Source organism: Chelonoidis abingdonii, chromosome 1 (genome assembly GCF_003597395.2).
Source record: "Chelonoidis abingdonii isolate Lonesome George chromosome 1, CheloAbing_2.0, whole genome shotgun sequence".
Lineage (NCBI taxonomy): Eukaryota > Metazoa > Chordata > Testudines > Testudinidae > Chelonoidis > Chelonoidis abingdonii.
In genome coordinates, this window is record NC_133769.1 from 60,791,868 (window position 1) to 60,809,823 (window position 17,956).

General features: G+C 42.5%; 1 protein-coding gene across 4 annotated transcripts in view; it reads right to left on the reverse strand.

The window, feature by feature from the left end:
• Positions 1 to 17,956, reverse strand: part of SLC38A1 (solute carrier family 38 member 1) — a 60,830-nt gene that overhangs the window by 21,285 nt on the left and 21,589 nt on the right. The window contains exons 1-4 of one of the 4 annotated variants that reach the window (XM_075066002.1): positions 7,257 to 7,519; positions 6,222 to 6,346; positions 2,497 to 2,572; positions 1,930 to 2,045 (exon numbers count right to left, since the gene is read on the reverse strand). In XM_075066002.1, coding sequence (XP_074922103.1) covers positions 1,930 to 2,045; positions 2,497 to 2,572; positions 6,222 to 6,340 — 311 coding nt within the window. In that variant the 5' untranslated portion in view covers positions 6,341 to 6,346; positions 7,257 to 7,519. Of the gene's footprint in view, positions 1 to 1,929; positions 2,046 to 2,496; positions 2,573 to 6,221; positions 6,434 to 7,044; positions 7,145 to 7,256; positions 7,520 to 17,956 lie in introns of those variants that run through there. The other 3 variants (XM_032802454.2, XM_032802455.2, XM_032802453.2) reach the window with 3 other exon arrangements.

The window sequence follows — 17,956 nt, forward strand, 5'->3', positions numbered from 1 at the left end:
GATGCTAGCCTCGGTACATGGACGCACACCGCCGAATTAATGTGTTTAGTGTGGCCGCGTGCACTCGACTTTATACAATCTGTTTTACAAAACCGGTTTATGTAAAATCGGAATAATCCCGTAGTGTAGACATACCCTAAGAGTAGGGGCTACTTCCTCCCTCCACACTGCAGTAAATAAACCACGTTAAAGGAGGTAGGGACCAGGAGAAACCATGGTCATGCTTCTTGTCACGCCAGCCAGTGGAACCTTATAGATAGGGCCCTACCGAATTCATGGCCATGAAGAATTCGTCACGGAATGTGAAATCTGGTCTCCTCCTGTGAAATCTGTTTTTTTCTTTGCTTGTATCCTGTATTATATAGATTTCATGGAGGACACCAGCGTTTCTCAAATTGAAGGTTCTGACCCAAAAGGAGCTGCGGGGTGTGTGTGTGTGTTTGCAAGGTTATTTTAAGGGGGGGAGGGGTGTGTGTCATGGTATTGCTGCACTTACCTCTGCACTGACTTCAGAGCTAGGCAGCTGGACAGCAGCGGCTGTTGCCTGGGCATCCAGCTCTGCAAACAGCGGTGCAGAAGTAAGAGTGGCAATATCACACCATGCCATTCCTACTTCTGTGCTGCTGCTGGTAGCAGCGCTGCCTTCTGAGATAGGCTCCTGGCCAGCAGCCACTGCTCTCTGTCTGCCCAGCTCTGAAGTCAGCTCTGCCACCAGCAGCAGCGCAGAAGTAAGGGTAGCAGTACTGCAAACCCCATATGGTAACCTTGCAACACCCTCCGCCCACAACTCCTTTTTGGGTCAGGACTCCTACAACACCACTGTGAAATTTCGGATTTAAATAGCTGAAATCATGAAATTTACTATTTGAAATATCCCATGACCGTGAAATTGACCAAAACGGACTGTGAATTTGGTAGGGCCCTACTTCTAGACAATGCCATGTGTAAAACCCTATACACGCTAGGCAGTTTTGAGAGAGATACAATTTGTCTTACTGCTTCCCCTTGGGTGGAGCGGCTCTACACCGCCTCCAACAAGTTGTGCAAACTGCATAGCCTACCCTATTCTTTGTAAGTTACCATTATTACATTACACAGAGTGCTTATGCTGAAGGATTTTAATTTGCTTTGCTTTTCAGAAGTAGTTTCATACTACGTAATCGCTAAAATAAAAAGTGTTTGGATTTGTGATTTGCTCCCAGTGAAGCCACTGGCAAAACTCTCATTGATTCTTGGAGATCAGGATAGGTTCTTAATCACTGACATTTAGCTGCTAAATGTAGCCTGCTATTTGTCTCTTAATAGAAAACTACCCTTCTGGGCATCTTACCCAGGGAACTGGTAGAGAAAGTGAGTGAGATTCTGGACCAGGACATAGAACACCCAAAGATTCACCCAAGGGTGTGTGATTCTTGAAATTTTGTTTTTTAGAGCTCTGGGAGAAGTAGGATAACAAATTAGTGATTAAAATATAAATTGAGCAATCTATTCTCTTGTTTATAAACTAACATTTCTCGTACCACTTCTTGTCCAAAAATGCTCTAATACTTATGCAGATTGGAGACTTCATGTGAAACCTGGCCTCACTGAAGCCAATGGCTAAACTTGTATTGAATTCAACGGGTCCAAAATTACACCTCATGAATCACTGTGATACATTCATATCTGAAACCCATGACCAAAATGATCAAACTTGCATATTTAAGTCCATGTTTAGTTACCTAAATCGGTGGTCTAGGCATTAGCTGCTGCTACTGAAGCCACCACCTCTGAAATCCCAGCTACTTATGTATGCAGTGTACTTCATTCAGTAAAACTGCCCACTGCATTTTGAATGGTCTATAAACAACCACATTCTCTCTAAATGCAAACATTTTAAAATCAAAATGAAAGCGTGCCCAGTCCGCTATTCATTGTGTGGATACTTACACAAAAAGGATGATTCCTGTGTTGGCTAATGCAAAGGCAAGACCTAAAATTCCACTACCCATAATGGCATTGCTGAGATTAAAGACAGACATTTGCAATGAGGTTGTTCCTGGAATCTGGACACAGGAAAAATGGACACACAAATAGTTTAGAGTTCATTATACAATGCACATATACTATGAATTCCAAGTTTTACGTTATAGGAAATAAAAGTAATTACTGCTACAGCAATGAAACAGCAGAAAAATAAAAAGCAAGATTTGAAAGAGAATAAATCCTAGTGAACCTTTTCACATGGACATTCCAATTACTGCCTAATGGAAGGAATAAATGCACTTAAAGAACAGAAATAGTGCGGGCAATATATATTGCTTTAAATATTTTCAGTATTTTTAAAAACGCCTTCCATTAATCATAGGAGCTGATTTTTAGAGGTGCTGAGAACATGCAGCTCCCCTGGCTCAGCTGGAGTTGTAGGTGCTTAGCACCTCTGAAGAGCAGATCTAAGAGTTGTATAGTTCACAATCAACAGTATATCGAGAGAGAGAGAAAGAAAGAAAGACTTACATATTCTTCACATTTCTTTTTTTCCAAGTGACTGTTTGTGAGACTTCTTCGGCTCTCCCGATCCGAAATAAACTTGCTGAAAAGAAGTCAGAGAATACATATTCTATCATGAGGATATAAAGAATATGAATATACACTTTAATGCTATAAGTACAGCATGATTTTACACCTGCAAAAGGGGGTCAAATTTAGCTATTTAAAGGGTTATAACAAGCCTTACGTTCATTTACACTTATGTAAATCAGGAGTCAGTGGAGTTACAGTAGTGTGAGAACAGAACCAAACCTAACACATATAGAAAGCTATTCCTGGATCTTTAGTAAAAGAGAAGTACTGCTTCTGTAGACAGGATGGTAATTAATCTGCATACACATTAACAGAACTTATTAGTCCAGATCCTCTAGCATGGTGTGCCTGCTGGTAGATCTTAGCCATAAAGACAACAAATCCAGCCATGGGAGGCTCATCCCACTGTAGGGGATCTTCTAGTGTTGTACAGTCACCTAATTTCTCTGCTCCTGGTACAAGGGGTACAGCTGAGGGAAATGAGCATGACTGGGATTTCCTATGCCCTGTAGGCTGCCATACAGGAGCCAATAGCAGCTGGAGTTAAACTGTGGGACTGGCCTTGAATTTAACCAGCCCAGGGTGTGGGCGAGCACATCCCCCTCCTGAGCTGCACTGGGTGCTCCATGGGTGTAGCCAAGAATCTGGCCTTTAGTATTTCCATCAAAGTCATCTTTTAGGCCCCCGGCAAAGCCAATGATTTTGCTCATTGTCCTGTAAAGTTCAGTTTAGTTTAGCTTAGGAAAGCACTAACAGAAGAGCTGCTCTTTAAAGTGACATAACTCTCTTCCTCCATATTCTTCACACATGCTGTTTTGCTATGTCATCACAATGTGCACATTAGAAATCTATTGTCACTAGGACAACAAAAGCACCCTGCGATTTTTCCTGTCTGTCCCCTGCCTTTGGGCTTCACCATCTTGGAGTTATATTTCTTGCATGTATTTTCTCCCACTTCTTTTCTCTGCTGAAATATTTTAGATTGTGTAACCCTTGGCCTGGTTATTTAGTTTTTGCAGTGTCCCTGATCTCCTTGTTAACTTACACATGGACCTCTGGGCCCTAGTTATTGCATCAACCATTATGCAAATTTCATTCCTAACCATGTGTTGCCACGACTTTTCAAAGATCCCTTTTGCTTTAGATAATTTTACGTGATTCTTTTAACAAAACACCAAACCAAAAACACTCTGGGTGGCTTTACTTAAAAAATATCGTCCCCAACAATTCCCTACAATTTCAAGGCATTCAATGAGCTAACATCCTCAGGTCAGGGACATACAGTTCTAATTTAATTGTAAATATGTAATAAACTCTGAATCAAACCATGTATTATAGCAATACATCAAAAAGTATGGTGGGCTATTTTTTGGGGCTCATTTTTGGGGGGTTATTTTTAACAATTTGAGTTCTATGTACATGTTCAAAAACTGAGCTTTTGGGGGCTGTTTTTGATACTGTAATGAGAAGCTTTTTCAGGTACTTCCCAAAAGAAGTATTTTCATTTTTATTATATGTATAAAAATGAATAAACCTTTGCATCCTTGTTATTGAACCTTTGGTTTAGCATTTAGTGTTTGTTTCCTGATGCATTTTAACATAGTACTGTTTCAAGCAGCACTACATTAGAGCACACTAGTGAATCTTTAGTGCACACCAGCAGAGTCTACACAAACCAATTAATGTGTGCTTTAGAAATCATACTCCATGGTTTGCATTACTGCTCCACATAGACAGGCCCTTAAATCCAAGCCAGGAAGCAGGGACATTGCTTATATAAACAAACTGCACAAGGGGTGAAATCAGAATGAACTGAGTAGCTACGTCTGGGGATTTTCTGGTATCTATTGGATAAACACTGATTTCCTTTACTTATTCATTTTATTTATTTTTTTAGTATCAGGGATGGGGGGGTGGGTTAATCAGTGTTTATTGGTTAAATCTTAAATCAGAAGCCTTAGCTATATTATACCCCTGCACCTTTCATTGTAAAGTTCTATTACACTTCTCACTACCCTGGCTATGACCTTATTACTGGCAATGCATGATGAGAATGTGGTGTTGTTTTGACTATGGGCCATATTCAGATGTCTGTATATCCACTGACTTCAGTGGTGTTAAATGAGGGATGCATTTAGTCTACTAACTTTACAGGTTCTCTTTAAAAATGATTTTCTGTGCTCCATCTGTGGTTCCTCAAGGATACACTCTGATGGAAAATATCTTAAGAAGTCTTAGTCATCATCTCTCCTGTATAATTCCCTTTTAAGTTTATCCCTTAAACCAAGACAAACTTAGACACATATGTTGCTGTTAAAATGTACTTAATCCCATTGCTAGTTTTACAGATTTGCTTCACATCTATCAGATTGGTCTGACTTTGCTTATCTACATCCGAATTTCTCATACATTTTAAAAACTATTCATTTTCAGAAAGTTACAGCAAGTGAAAATGGAAAAACATTTGCAATGTTAATGTCAAGAGTCCTGAGATCTGTTGGGGGCAGACAGCAGATTCCTCTTCCAGTTACATATGAGGTGGAAATCAGTCACCCTCTTTCTGAGGGAGAACTCACATTTTATTGCTCACTATGCAGATTTTTTCTATTCATATAAAACAGAATTTGGCCCTGGGCTTCTAGTGAGTTGGAACTTGTACACTTTTGATGTCTTTTTTAAGTCACGTTGCTGAACGTAGGCTGTTGAATGGGAAGAGTTTACATGGCACCCAGGTGCTCTAGCTGAAAAACTCTGCACATGGTGTAATAAGGAGCACAGAGAGGAGCTTTGTTTCCAGCTCAAAAAAGCCCCAGAAACAGCCAGCCACTCTAGTACAACAGCAGATCCCTACCGTAAATATGAAGGCTATTCAAAACCTGAAAATTTAACTCTTTACCTTGCAATAAGGCTTGGAAGGGTTTATTATGATGGAAACAATATTGTTCTATTTTACTAAATTAACAAAAAGTTTATACAAAAATAAATGCTATAATAATTTTTAAGTAATCATTTAAAATTGTATTTTACTTTAATTGCTGAGCAGAGAATTTTATTTTTACATTTAAATTTGAACCTTAGTTATAAATCTGTCACTTTTTTCTAAAAGTGCATTTTCTATTAGGTTTTTGCTATTGCAAACTTAGGAGCAAAGGTTTGATATACATTCTCATTTGCTGAGAGTTTTAAACATAGACAGGAAGATATGATCTACATTTCCTGTTAACAGCATGAGCTATCAATTCACAGAAGTCTAAAGAACATTTTTGCAACCATTGTGGTTACATACATCAGATTGTGAAACAGCCTTTATTGAAAATCCTATATTTGCCCAAAATGTTTGTTGGTTTAATGTTATTTATTTTATTTTTTGTATTGTATATGCAGATATTTTGAAATGTTAGCATTTTGCTACTCTATGTGTTTATGCATTTTATTAGACTCATCTGAAAAATTCAAAATGATGAATACATTGCTACTCTGTTTGCTTTATCTGCTGTTGCAGCCTATGCCCAACAGATGTCACATATGAAATTCAAATTACATTTTCAAATGGAGCATGACTCAGTAATGAATAATTCAAGAGATATACTGAAAATTAGAATGCTGTTTTTAAACAGTGTGTTTCACAGGACAGACAGCATCAGTGGAAAAATACTCACCTATTTATCTGACCATTTTCTACCTCTGTAAAATCATTTGAATCATTGCTGACGTTATCATCCTCAGGGACAGTCATATTCTGCAACTCAGTTAATTCTAATCCGCTTTTGAAAGGCATCCTGATCTACGAAGTATAAGTATCCAAATGTTTATGCAAATAATAGTGTATATTTTGTAGGTAGACAGTAGCCACAATGTGAGCTCGACAAACCTAAAATGCAGTAAGAAAAACAAGATGTATGAAGTATTCTAATAAGGTTACAATGAAATCTATACAAGAGAACACCTTTATCAAGAAGCAAATCAGATTATATCCCAAATGTACTGTACAGGTGGAGTAAAAGGCTCCTCCAGCTTAATTAGAAGAACACCTCCATTGCTTTATTTGTGCCAAGGCTCAGCTCAAGCACCGCTAGGCTTGGCAGTTCACAGTCCTGGCACCTCTGGGCTTGCCGCATCAGTTATGAAAGTAAAAATTTTGCCTGAGCCCCAGCACCTAATTGTTTGAGCCCTGACACCTCTTTCATTACAAAGTAAGCACTGAACATCTCTGTTTAAGTAACTATATTTTGTCAATCCCATGAGTAGCTGTTTACCACAGATCTGGCTGTGTTTACATTTATAAAATAGTGAACAAAATATCATATATACTCAATCATAAGCTGGTTCATTTATAAGCTGACCCCCCCCCCCCGCCCCACAATGGATAAATGGAAAATTTTTATATCCCATTCATAAGCCGACCCTATAATTCAGTGTTCAGCAAACTTTGGCTCCCAGGTCATCAGGATAAGCCGCTGGTGGACCGAGATGGTTATTTACGTTGAGCGTCTGCAGGCACAGAGGTAAACCTCAGTAAACAAAGTGTCCCAGTGTGCCAGCTGCTTACCCTGACGGGCTGGGACAGGAACTGGGAGGGAAATTTTTTGAGGGGCAGAAGCTGAAAGTCAGGGAGTAACCTCTGTGACCACCCCCCCCCACACTACCCAACCCGTAGCCCAGGACCCTCCCCTACCAATCCCATCCCCACCCACCTTATCTGGGGACGGCCAGGGAGGATGTCTCTGGCCTGGCTGGAGTTGCTCTGGCAGGCTGGGCAGCGCAGCTGCAGCCTGCTCCAGAAGGCCAGACCGGGCTGCGTGGCCGCAGCATGTTCCAGCAGGCTGGGCCAGGCGGCACGGCCACAGTGTGCTCTGGCGCCCAGGTGGTGAAGCCACAGCCTGCTCTGGGGGGCGGGCCGAGCGACACAGCTGAAGCCTGCCAGCCCCGGAGCTGCAGCTGCTTTGGAGGTTGGGGGGAGAGCAGCGTGGGCAGAAGCAGAGAGACTCTGGCCCCACCTCTTCCCTTTTGGCTCTGCTGCCTCTCTTTGCTCCCTCTGTTGGGAGGAGAGGCTGTGTCCCACTTTTCCCTCTCTATACCCATTCATAAGCCGACCCCCTTCTCTGGTGTGTCCCTTTTTTTTTGCTAAAAAAAATTCGGCATATGAACGAGTATATATGGTAGTAACACACAACTTCAAAAAATAGGTTTACAACCTAGTAGTCAAGGAAAAAATTCTTAGTGTGTTAGTTTGAGCCCCAGCTAGTTGTCACACCTTTGTGTTTTGTGTTTTTTTTCATGTTGTCTCTCTCCTGCTTTAAATATACATATAAAATATCCCATTCAATATAATTTTCATTATTAGTCTCCACGTTAGTACCAAATGAAGACAACACAGGGATATCATCATTGCAGTTTTCTTTTCATGAAATAGCTTCATTCCAGTTATTTGACTACGCTACTATCTGGAGACAAAGATTCAGACCACAAACACTCCTCTGATTGAGAAACCAAATCCCTACATTCATGGACAGTCTGAAGAGAGAATAATGTGTGTCTTGTATCCAGCAATTGTTAAGCTATCAACTGTGAGAAATAAATTAGTCTCTCCCCTGGGAGAAGATGCAGCGCCTGAGACAACTAAAAATAACACCTGTGCAGAATTGGTCTAATCCACTGCGATAAAATACATTTCCTCATCAGAAATGTAGATAATTTGAAAGGCCATACTTTTGCCTCTATGGTTACGATTCATCATCCCAGGACCATATGTACTTAAGAATCAAAGAACTCTGGAAGTCAACTGCCCCACAATTCCAACAAGCTTTTGAAGACAAAGTGTCATTAAGAAACAGTTTCTGTAAACGGTTGATGTGTGGTACAACTTCTCTAAACCCAGCAATTTTTCTGTAATGCGAGGTTTCCAAAACTTTAAGGGAGAGTTTGGGGTTACTGACCATAGCAGACTAACCTCAGGATATTGGGAGATCTCTCTGAAGCCCTCAGAGCTGCCTCAAAACAACAACAAAAAAGCCCCCTCAGAATATTCAGACATCACTAAGGAAACAGGGCTGTCCCTAGTTTTTGCAGGGCCTCACATAGTCATGTAGAGTCCTATTTCAATTCCTGTTCAGCTATGACTGCCTCCTATCTATATCAAATAAACAGTATAGAATCCAAAACTGCTGCTTACCCCACATCCTCATTGCATTTGAAAACACTTAGCAGAGGTTGGCAATTTCACTTTAATTAATCTCTCAAAATCTGTTCAAAAGGTATAATAAAATCTTATATCGAGTTTCACATGTGTTGTTAGACAGATAATTTTCTATCCCAGGGGTTTTGAAAAGCCACCTCTTGAATTTTCAAGAGCAAAGTTTAAGATTAAAAAAAAAAAATGAGGAATTCCCCCTAATTCAAACAAACATCCTTGAAAAACAGCACTTGAAAAAGTAAGCTGAAGTGGCTTTTGCTAATTTTAAAGAAAGACCCAGTCATCCCATGACATATAATGACACAGTGAAAACAGTTTAAACATGAATTAGGGCTACTTAATAAATACAGTGTGATCTACCTATAAAAATTCCTGATAAAAAGACTAAAACTAAAAGTTTCAAAAATGGGTCCCTAAAGTTAGGCTCCTAAATGCATTTACACACAAAAGTTGTACTGCTTTAATTATTCTGGTATACTAACACAACAGTACAAACCCCTCAGTGTGGACCTAAAGTTATATCAGTACAAGCTACTTTAATACTGGTATAGCTGTTCCTATACAGAAAGTGGAATAAGCTATACCCGTAGGAAAAACTTTTTGTGAGTATAACTGCCTCCATGCTAGGGGCTGTATTGGTATAACTATCTCAGTTTAAAAACAGAAAAAGCAGCAAAGAGTCCTGTGGCACCTTATAGACTAACAAGACGTTTTGGAGCATGAGCTTTCGTGGGTGAATACCCACTTCGTCAGATGCATCCGGTATTCACCCACGAAAGCTCATGCTCCAAAACGTCTGTTAGTCTATAAGGTGCCACAGGACTCTTTGTTGCTTTTACAGATCCAGACTAACATGGCTACCCCTCTGATAAAAAAAAGACACTTCTAAAAATATTGTTAGAAAGAAAGCATCTCAACTCCAGCTGAGCTGTTTTCTTAGGCCTGTCTACACAGGGAAATATACGAACACAATTATATCTCCGTAGTTACACAGGTATAACTCACCCTGTGGACACTCTTATAATTATACTTGTATCTATCGTAGGTACTTGTATGGCTCCTGCCACAACAGTATCTGAGCACCTCACACTCCTTAATGTAGTTAACCTCAAAACACCCCTTTGAGGCATTACTATTCCCATTTTACAGATAAGGAACTGAGATACACAGAGGTTAAGTGACGCCCGTGGTCACCCATGAAATTGGTGGTTGAGCAGGGAATTGAACCAGAATCTTGCAAATCTGAGGGTGGTGCTCTTACCATTGAACCATCCTTCCTCTATTATAAATAGGCCAATAAACTTCCGTGTGTGTGAGCAAGTTGCATCAGTCAGAGCCTAAAGTGTAAATTTAAAGTGATTTACTTAAACTCATACAACCATGTGTGGACCCTTTTATTTTGGTTTAAACCAGGTTTCCCCTGCCCGCCCCAGTTTCACTGAAGTAGATTGGAAATTGGTTAATTTCATTTTAGTATAAACCTCTCTTAAAAAGGAGTTATTATTAATTGTTTGTATTATCACAGCATGTAGGAGCCCCAGTAATGGATCAAGGCCCTGTTAGGAGCTGCACAAAAACAGAAAAAAAAGAGACTGTCCCCACCCCAAAGAACTTATAATCCAAGGCCTCATCTACATTTGCAAGTTTCTGCACAGTAAAGCAACTCTCTGCATTGTAACTCTCAAAGTGTACACACTGCCAAGCCACTTAGTGCGCAGAAACTGCGCAGTTGCAGTGCTGTAACAAAACCACCCCGACAAGAGGCGTACAGCTTTCTGCACCAGGGCTACAGCGCTGCAGTACCAGTGTAGACACCCTAGTCAATTACAGTGCTGTGACTGGCCTCTGGGAGGTGTCCCACAATGCCTGTTCTTGCCTCTCTGGTCCTCAGTTTGAACTCTACTGGCCTGCCCTAAGGTGACCAACCGTCATTCCCACCCCTTAAATTCCTTGGGAATTTTGAAAGTCCCCTTCCTGTTTGCTCAGTGACACATGCAGTGGCCTCTGTGCATCTTTCCGGGTGACCATGCCTGCTCCATGCACCAAGTGATCCCCCACTTGAAGCAATGCTGAGCTGCTGGACCTCATCAGCATTTGGCGAGAGGAGGCTGTCCAGTCTCTGCTGTGCTCCAGCCATAGGAATTATGATATTTACGGATGGATTTCACGGTGCATGACAGAAAGGGGCCATGACCGGGACACACTGTAGTGCAGGAGCTGTGAAACATGGTGTGGGAGGCAAACTGCCGCTCCGGTGCTGAGCCCAAGAGCTGCCAGTTCTACAAAGAGCTGGATGTGAAACTTGATGGAAACCTCACCTCCACTGCAAAGGCTCCTGTGGATACTTTGGTGGCTCATGTGCCAGTCAAGAGTGGACTGAGCCAGGAGGAGAAAATCTTGGACAAGGATGGGGAGGGGGACCCAGAGGCAGAGAATGACTCGGAGGCCAGAGATGCATGCAGCCAGGAGCTCTTCTCTACCCCAGAGGAGACTAGCCAGTCGCAGCAGTCAGATCTTGGCAAAGCGCAAACAGGAGAGAAAGCACCCGGTAAGTGGCTTTGATTTTGGGAATCGCTAAGCAAGTTGTTGGGGGCAAGAGGGTGCAGAAAGCAGGGTTGTGTCTGTATGACGCACATACCACCACATGCCTAGTCTGAGCAGTGGAACAGGGTGTTGATTGACTCCTTCATTTCACGGGAATCTGCCAGAGAGATCTCCACAAAACTCTCATGGGGATACTGGGCAATCCACTGCTGCAGGTTCTTTGGCAGAGCTGCTTTGTTTCTTGCCCTATTAAGTATAACTTTCCCATGCCACTGTGCCGTCACTGGGGGTGGGGGAGAACCATTGCTGCACATAGGCGAGCTTTATAAGGGCCAGGGCAGAAGCCGCAGTCTTGGCGAAGACCCGCCCATGATTCACTGCTCACCCTCAGCAGTGAGGTATCTTCCATAATGAACACAGCCTGTGGAAATGTGGGGACAGGAATGATTATAAGGCCCCCTCTACAGTACTGGCTCTCCCCAAGAGCCACATGCCCAGTACGGTCCTGGAACACTGATTTCCCCTACCCCTGCGCTTACTCCATTGGGGGGTGGACTTCACAGAATATCAGTGTTGGAAGGGACCTCAGGAGGTTATCTAGTCCAACCCCCTGCTCAAAGCAGGACCAATCCCCAGACAGATATTTACCCCAGTTCCCTAAATGGCCCCCTCAAGGATTGAGCTCACAACCCTGGGTTTAGCAGGCCATTGCTCAAACTCCTGAGCTATCCCTCCCCTCACAAGGCTTGTGGCTCATATGTGCTTGCCTGGGGTCAGCCAGTTAGTAACAGGTATGTGAATACTGGCTGTGTGTTAAATCAGTGCTCTGTGTGTTGCAAACAATACTGCTTCTGTAAAATGTTGCATTTTGGCTTCACAGATATGACCTTGGGAGCCCAGCCTCAGCTGAACAGTTGCGCAGAATTAGAAAGCGGCCACAAAGAACTAAAGACGTCTTTCTGCGTGAGGTCATTATGCACTCCACGTCTGAAAAACAAGAACTGAAGGACTGGCGGGACAGCAAGAAGAGGAACTGAAAGGACAACGTGGCATGCCAGAATGAAGCCACAGAGTGACTCTTAATTGTTACGGAGCACCAAGCGGACATGCTCCAGGCACTACTAGCACTGCAAACCGAGCAGCTTTGGGCCCGCCCTGCCCTGCAGCTGCTGTCACAAAACTCTTTCCCATTCGCCCCACACACACTGCCAACATACTTATCAATCTCCTGGTTCCAGTCTGTACCTGCTGCATTACATTACTGCCCCGTCACAGTCCAGCCTTGCGGACTCCCAGTACCCACTGCACTCAACAACTGTCCCTCTGCAGTTTAGCCCTGCTGAAGTACAGTACCTGCTGTACTGTACTCCAAAGGCAAAGGTTGGATATGATAAGTGGACATACACAAATCTTTAACTGTCTCAGGATCTTATCTCCTCCTGGGACCCTCACTTCCCCCATCCCACTCAGTGCAGATGCATTTTTTTGTTTGTCTGTCTCCTCTTGTTGTTGTTTTTTAATAAAATAATTGTTTTGGTCTGAAAGCAATCTTTATTCTATTAACTGAAAACAAACAAAGCCCTGCAAAGCAACAGGCAATTTTCTTAAACCTTCAGAGTGCATCGTCTGCACCAATCACAATCACCTTCTAGCATTACAAGCACTGCACTCCTGAGCATAGCAACAAATATTAGTGGCTTTCAGCTTCAAAACTGCTGCCTCAAGGGATCTCTGGTCCTTATGGCCCTGCACTGCGCCCCTCTAATAGCCGTGGTCTCTGGTTGTTCAAATTCAGCCTCCAGGCGCTGAGCTGCAGAGGTCCACCCCTGGGTGAAGCTTCCCGCTTCCCTTAACAAATGTTATGGACCATACAGCACACAGCTATAAGCATAGGAATACTGCCATTGGCCAGGTCCAGCCTTCCATATAGGCAGCACCAGTAGGCCTTTAAATGGCCAAAAGCACACTCAGTCATTATGCACTTACTCAGCCTTTTGTTGAATCGCTCCTTGCTGCTGTCAAGAAGCCCAGGGAATGGCTTCATAAGCCACGGCATTAAGGGGTAGGCAGGGTCTCCCAGGATCACAGTGGGCATTTCAACTTCCCCTACAGTGATCTTCTGGTCCGGGAAGAGAGTTCCTGCATGCAGCTTCCTGAACAGGCCAGTGTTCCGAAAGATGTGTGCGTCATGCACGTTTCCTGACCAGCCTGCATTAATGTCCTTGAAACGCCTACAGTGATCTACAAGCACCTGGAGAACCATAACCCCTTCTGATTAACGTATTTGGTAGCTAGGTGGTCTGGTGCCAGAATTGGAATATGCATGGCATCTATCACCCCTCCGCAGTTAAGGAAGCCCATTTGTTCAAAGCCATCCAGAACATCATGCACGTTGCCCAGACTCACAGTCTTTCGGAGCAGGATGCAGTTAATGGCCCTGTCAATACGAGTCCAGCGGTTGACTTTCCCACTCTGAACTGGTTAGCGACTGATTGGTAGCAGTCTGGAGTAGCCAGCTTCCACATTGCAATCACCACATGCTTCTCCAATGGGAGGGCAGCTCTCATTCTTGTGTCCTTGTGCCACAGGGCTGGGGCGAGCTCATCACACAGTCCCATGAATGTAGCTTTCCTCATCCAAATGTTCTGCAGCCACTGCTCATCATCCTAGACATGCATGACGATGTGATCCCACCACTCAGTGCTTGTTTCCCCAAGCCCAAAAGCAGTGTCCCACTGTGGTCAGCACCTCCATGAATGCCACAAGCAATCTCATGTTGTAGCTACTACACGTGGTGAGATCAATATCACACTCCTCTTGCCTTTGCAGTTTAAGGAATAACTCCACTGCCACTCATGACGTGTTAGTGAGACCGAGCAGCATATTGATCAACAGTGCAGGATCCATTCCTGCGGACTGAAGAGGCAGAGTGTGCAGTACACAAACCATTGAAAGAAGGCGCCGCATGCGAATGGAAGAACAGGGATTGCTGGGATGCAAAGCAATGCATCACTGGGTATTGGACAGGATCCAGGATGCCCTGTGACTCTCTGTCTTCCCACAATTCTTAGGGGCAGAAAAAGAAGAGATGCTCTGTGGGATAGCTGCCCAGAGTGCACCGCTCCAAATACCACTGTAAGTGCTGTAAGTGTGAACACGCTATTGTGCAGGCAGCTGACAGTGTCAACACACAACAGCAGTTTCCCTTCAGCGCTCTCTGCGCGGTGCTGTAACTGTTGGCGCTGTAACTCTGCCAGTGTAGACATAACCTAAGGATAAAATAAGAGGCAACAGATGGAGACAGACAGGAAAGTACAAGGGACTAATGAGTCAGTATTGGTCAGCATGATAGACATTGGTCTCAGCACAACAGCGTGAGTTTTGGTCAGAATCATGGCAAAGAAAAATGTTTAAGTAGGGATTTGAAGGAGAACAGTGAAGTGCTTTTCAGACATTTACAGGGATGTTTGTGGGTGGAGCAGCATGGGAGAAAGCACAAAGATGCTCATTTGAAAGTTTGACAAGTGGACAATGGAGGTTGACATCCTTATTTCATGGGCCTACTGGAGGAAGGAGTCAACCTATTGATACTGAATGACAGATGAATGGGCATAGGCAATGAAGGTCTTGAAAGTGAAGAGTGTCCACACAAAGGTTTGCCTCAGTTTGACTAAATCAGTTTAAAAACTGATTTAAATTAAATGACCTTAAGGCCCATTCTGCAAATACTTGTTAACCAATACAGACCACACTATACTGATTAGTCCCACTGGAGCATTTGCAGAATTGCCTTTACATTGCCTGTGCTTAATAAAGTTAGCATTTAATAATCCCAACTAGGTGATGAAATTAACACTTCACTGAGGTAAAGCTCACACCCCTTGCTTCTGCTAGTGTTGAGCTAAAGAGCTGCAAGTTGGGAATAACAGAGCAGAAGTGCATTGATTGATTTGTGAAGGTTCTCTTGGTAACGAAAAAGCTGAGAACCTTTTAAAAATGAATGTTTCGATCAGGGGTCAGCAACCTTTCAGAAGTGGTGTGCTGAGTCTTCATTTATTCACTCTAATTTAAGGTTTTGCATGCTGGTAATACATTTTAATGTTTTCAGAAGGTCTCTTTCTGAAAGTCTATAATATATAACTAAACTATTGTTGTATGTAAAGTAAATAAGGTTTTTAAAATATTTAAGAAGCTTCGTTTAAAATTAAATAAAAATGCAGAGCCCCCCAATCTGGTGGCTGAAAATCAGCTCGCATGCCGCCTTCGGCAGTCGTGCCATAGGTTGCCTACCCCTGGTTTAGATTGTATGGAAAATTGATTTAACGATATAGGATTAAATTCTGGCCCCAATGAAATCAATTGACTTCAGAAGGGCCAAAATTTCACACGGAGACCCTAATCCTGCAGCACTGTGTATATAGGCATATACTTGCACCTTACAGCGCTCCCCATGAGTGCAGGGTCCACCCCATGCTGTAACTTGCAGGATTGGGGCCATAATGCTTATAAGACCACAGTATCTCATCAAGAAGTGTATAAAAATTCACATTAACATCAACAAAATAACTTGACAGAAATAGCAGCAAAGAGTCCTGTGGCACCTTATAGACTAACAGACATATCGGACCATGAGCTTTTGTGGATGAAAGTGAGGTTCTAAATATCCTTGAGGAAGTAGGTATTCATCCGACGAAGTGGGTATTCACCCATGAAAGCTCATGCTCCAATACGTCTATTAGTCTATAAGGTGCCACAGGACTCTTTGCTGCTTTCACAGATCCAGATTAACATGGCTACCCCTCTGATACTTGACAGAAATAGAGTCATTCATTCCAAATCAGACAAGGGGCTATTTCTTTCATCAGAACAAACAAATACATGAATTTTCAAACACAAGTTATGAGTCACTATGGACTCTAGAACATAGAGACAGGAACTGGAAGTCTGGATTCTTGGCCTGACTGCCATTAACTCATTGAGAGTCTTTGGGCAAGTGACAAGTATCTAATCCTTAGTATCTCTATCTTTACAAAGCTGAACAAGTGTTAGTATTTTCCTCATTTTAAAGTGCTTTGCAATCCACAGTTGAAAGATGCTATATGAGGGCAAAGTATTATTATTCTCCCAAGCAAACTCCAGAACTTCCTTGTTTAATAGCCAAGGAAACGCAGGACTAGTCTACACTTAAAAAATTTGTGAGTGGTATAGCAATACCAGTACAGTTATACCAGCAAAACCTTCCTAGGGTAGACATGGCTTATATCAGCAAAAAATGTTTTTGATGGTATCTCTTACACTGATTTGGAGACTGAAATACTGGCAAAAATACTTTTATGCTGGTATAACCGCATCCACACAAGGACTTTTGCTACCATACAAATATCCTCAAAACTCACATAGCTAATCAACATTGCTAAACTGGCATAAATGTCTAGTGTAGACCTGGCCTTTTTCTTAACTCTCACTCAGAGTTTCAAGGAAGCAATATAGATATGAATAATAGTCCAATTGGTAACTAAGTAATTCCAGTTCCCAATTCCAGCCATTACTTATGTTCTCACTCCATGCCTTACCTCCAAAAAGATAAAACAATGTTCTAATTGGAACTAATTAAACCCACCTATAAAAAGAAAATTAGCCCAAGAAATAAGATTTCTTCAGTTCACATGACACTCTTCCACTCTGCTGGATAAAACAATCCTCTGTGGTGTAATTGCCCTTGAGAGGAAGTGTGAAAGGATTGGGTCCACTGGAGAAGGAGCTTCAAAAGTATGTGTTTAGTAGCTAATCTAGATCCTCTGTCCAGAAGAACAAGCAGGGATCACTCTCGTATCCTGCAGTCTCTATGTGATTGGACTGGAATCTTGCCTTTGTCCTTAGACATCCCATGACATATCTTGAAAAACCTATTAGAAATAATTTGCTTACACTTTGCTGCTCACAGAAGAACACCATTGCCTTGAAAATTATAGAAAAGGATTATAATTTATCTGATTTTAAAAGCAGGATTGACAGATGCGCATGAGTGGATATGCCCTTCTTTTTCCTCAAGGATATTGAGAACCTCACAGACTGTCAAAACCTGTCAGGCAAAGAATCCAAGCCATTTTCTTTGTTGTCTTCTGAAGGGTCAATAATTCTAATAGAATCCCTGTACCTCCAGTTTTCTGGATTGTCTAAATATCATAACACTAGAGATGGGCTTAATTTATGTGAAAAGTCTGGGTATTTGGAAAAACAAAATCTGATGTAAACAGTCCCATTGTTTCTCACTACCCAATGGAAGCACGAACCAGCCCTGGTGGTATTTCTAAATTATGTCCTATAAAAGTAGCCAGCCAGTCAGGCAGTGGCACAGACAGCCAGCAAACAGAGCTGCTAACAGGGGAGTTTCAGAGGGAGTTCTGTTGGAGGAGCAGGTTTTTGTAGTTTGTGGATTGGATTGTGTAGTTTGTGTGTGTGTGTGTGGAGGCTGCTAGGGGCCGTGTGCTGGGAGAGCGGCTGAGCCCTGATTAGGGGGCGGAGCTTATCTGCTTAGGGGTCCTATAAAAGTAGCCAGCCAGTCAGGCAGCGGCACAGCAGCCAGCAAACAGAGCTGCTAACAGGGGAGTTTCAGAGGGAGTTCTGTTGGAGGAGCAGGTTTTTGTAGTTTGTGGA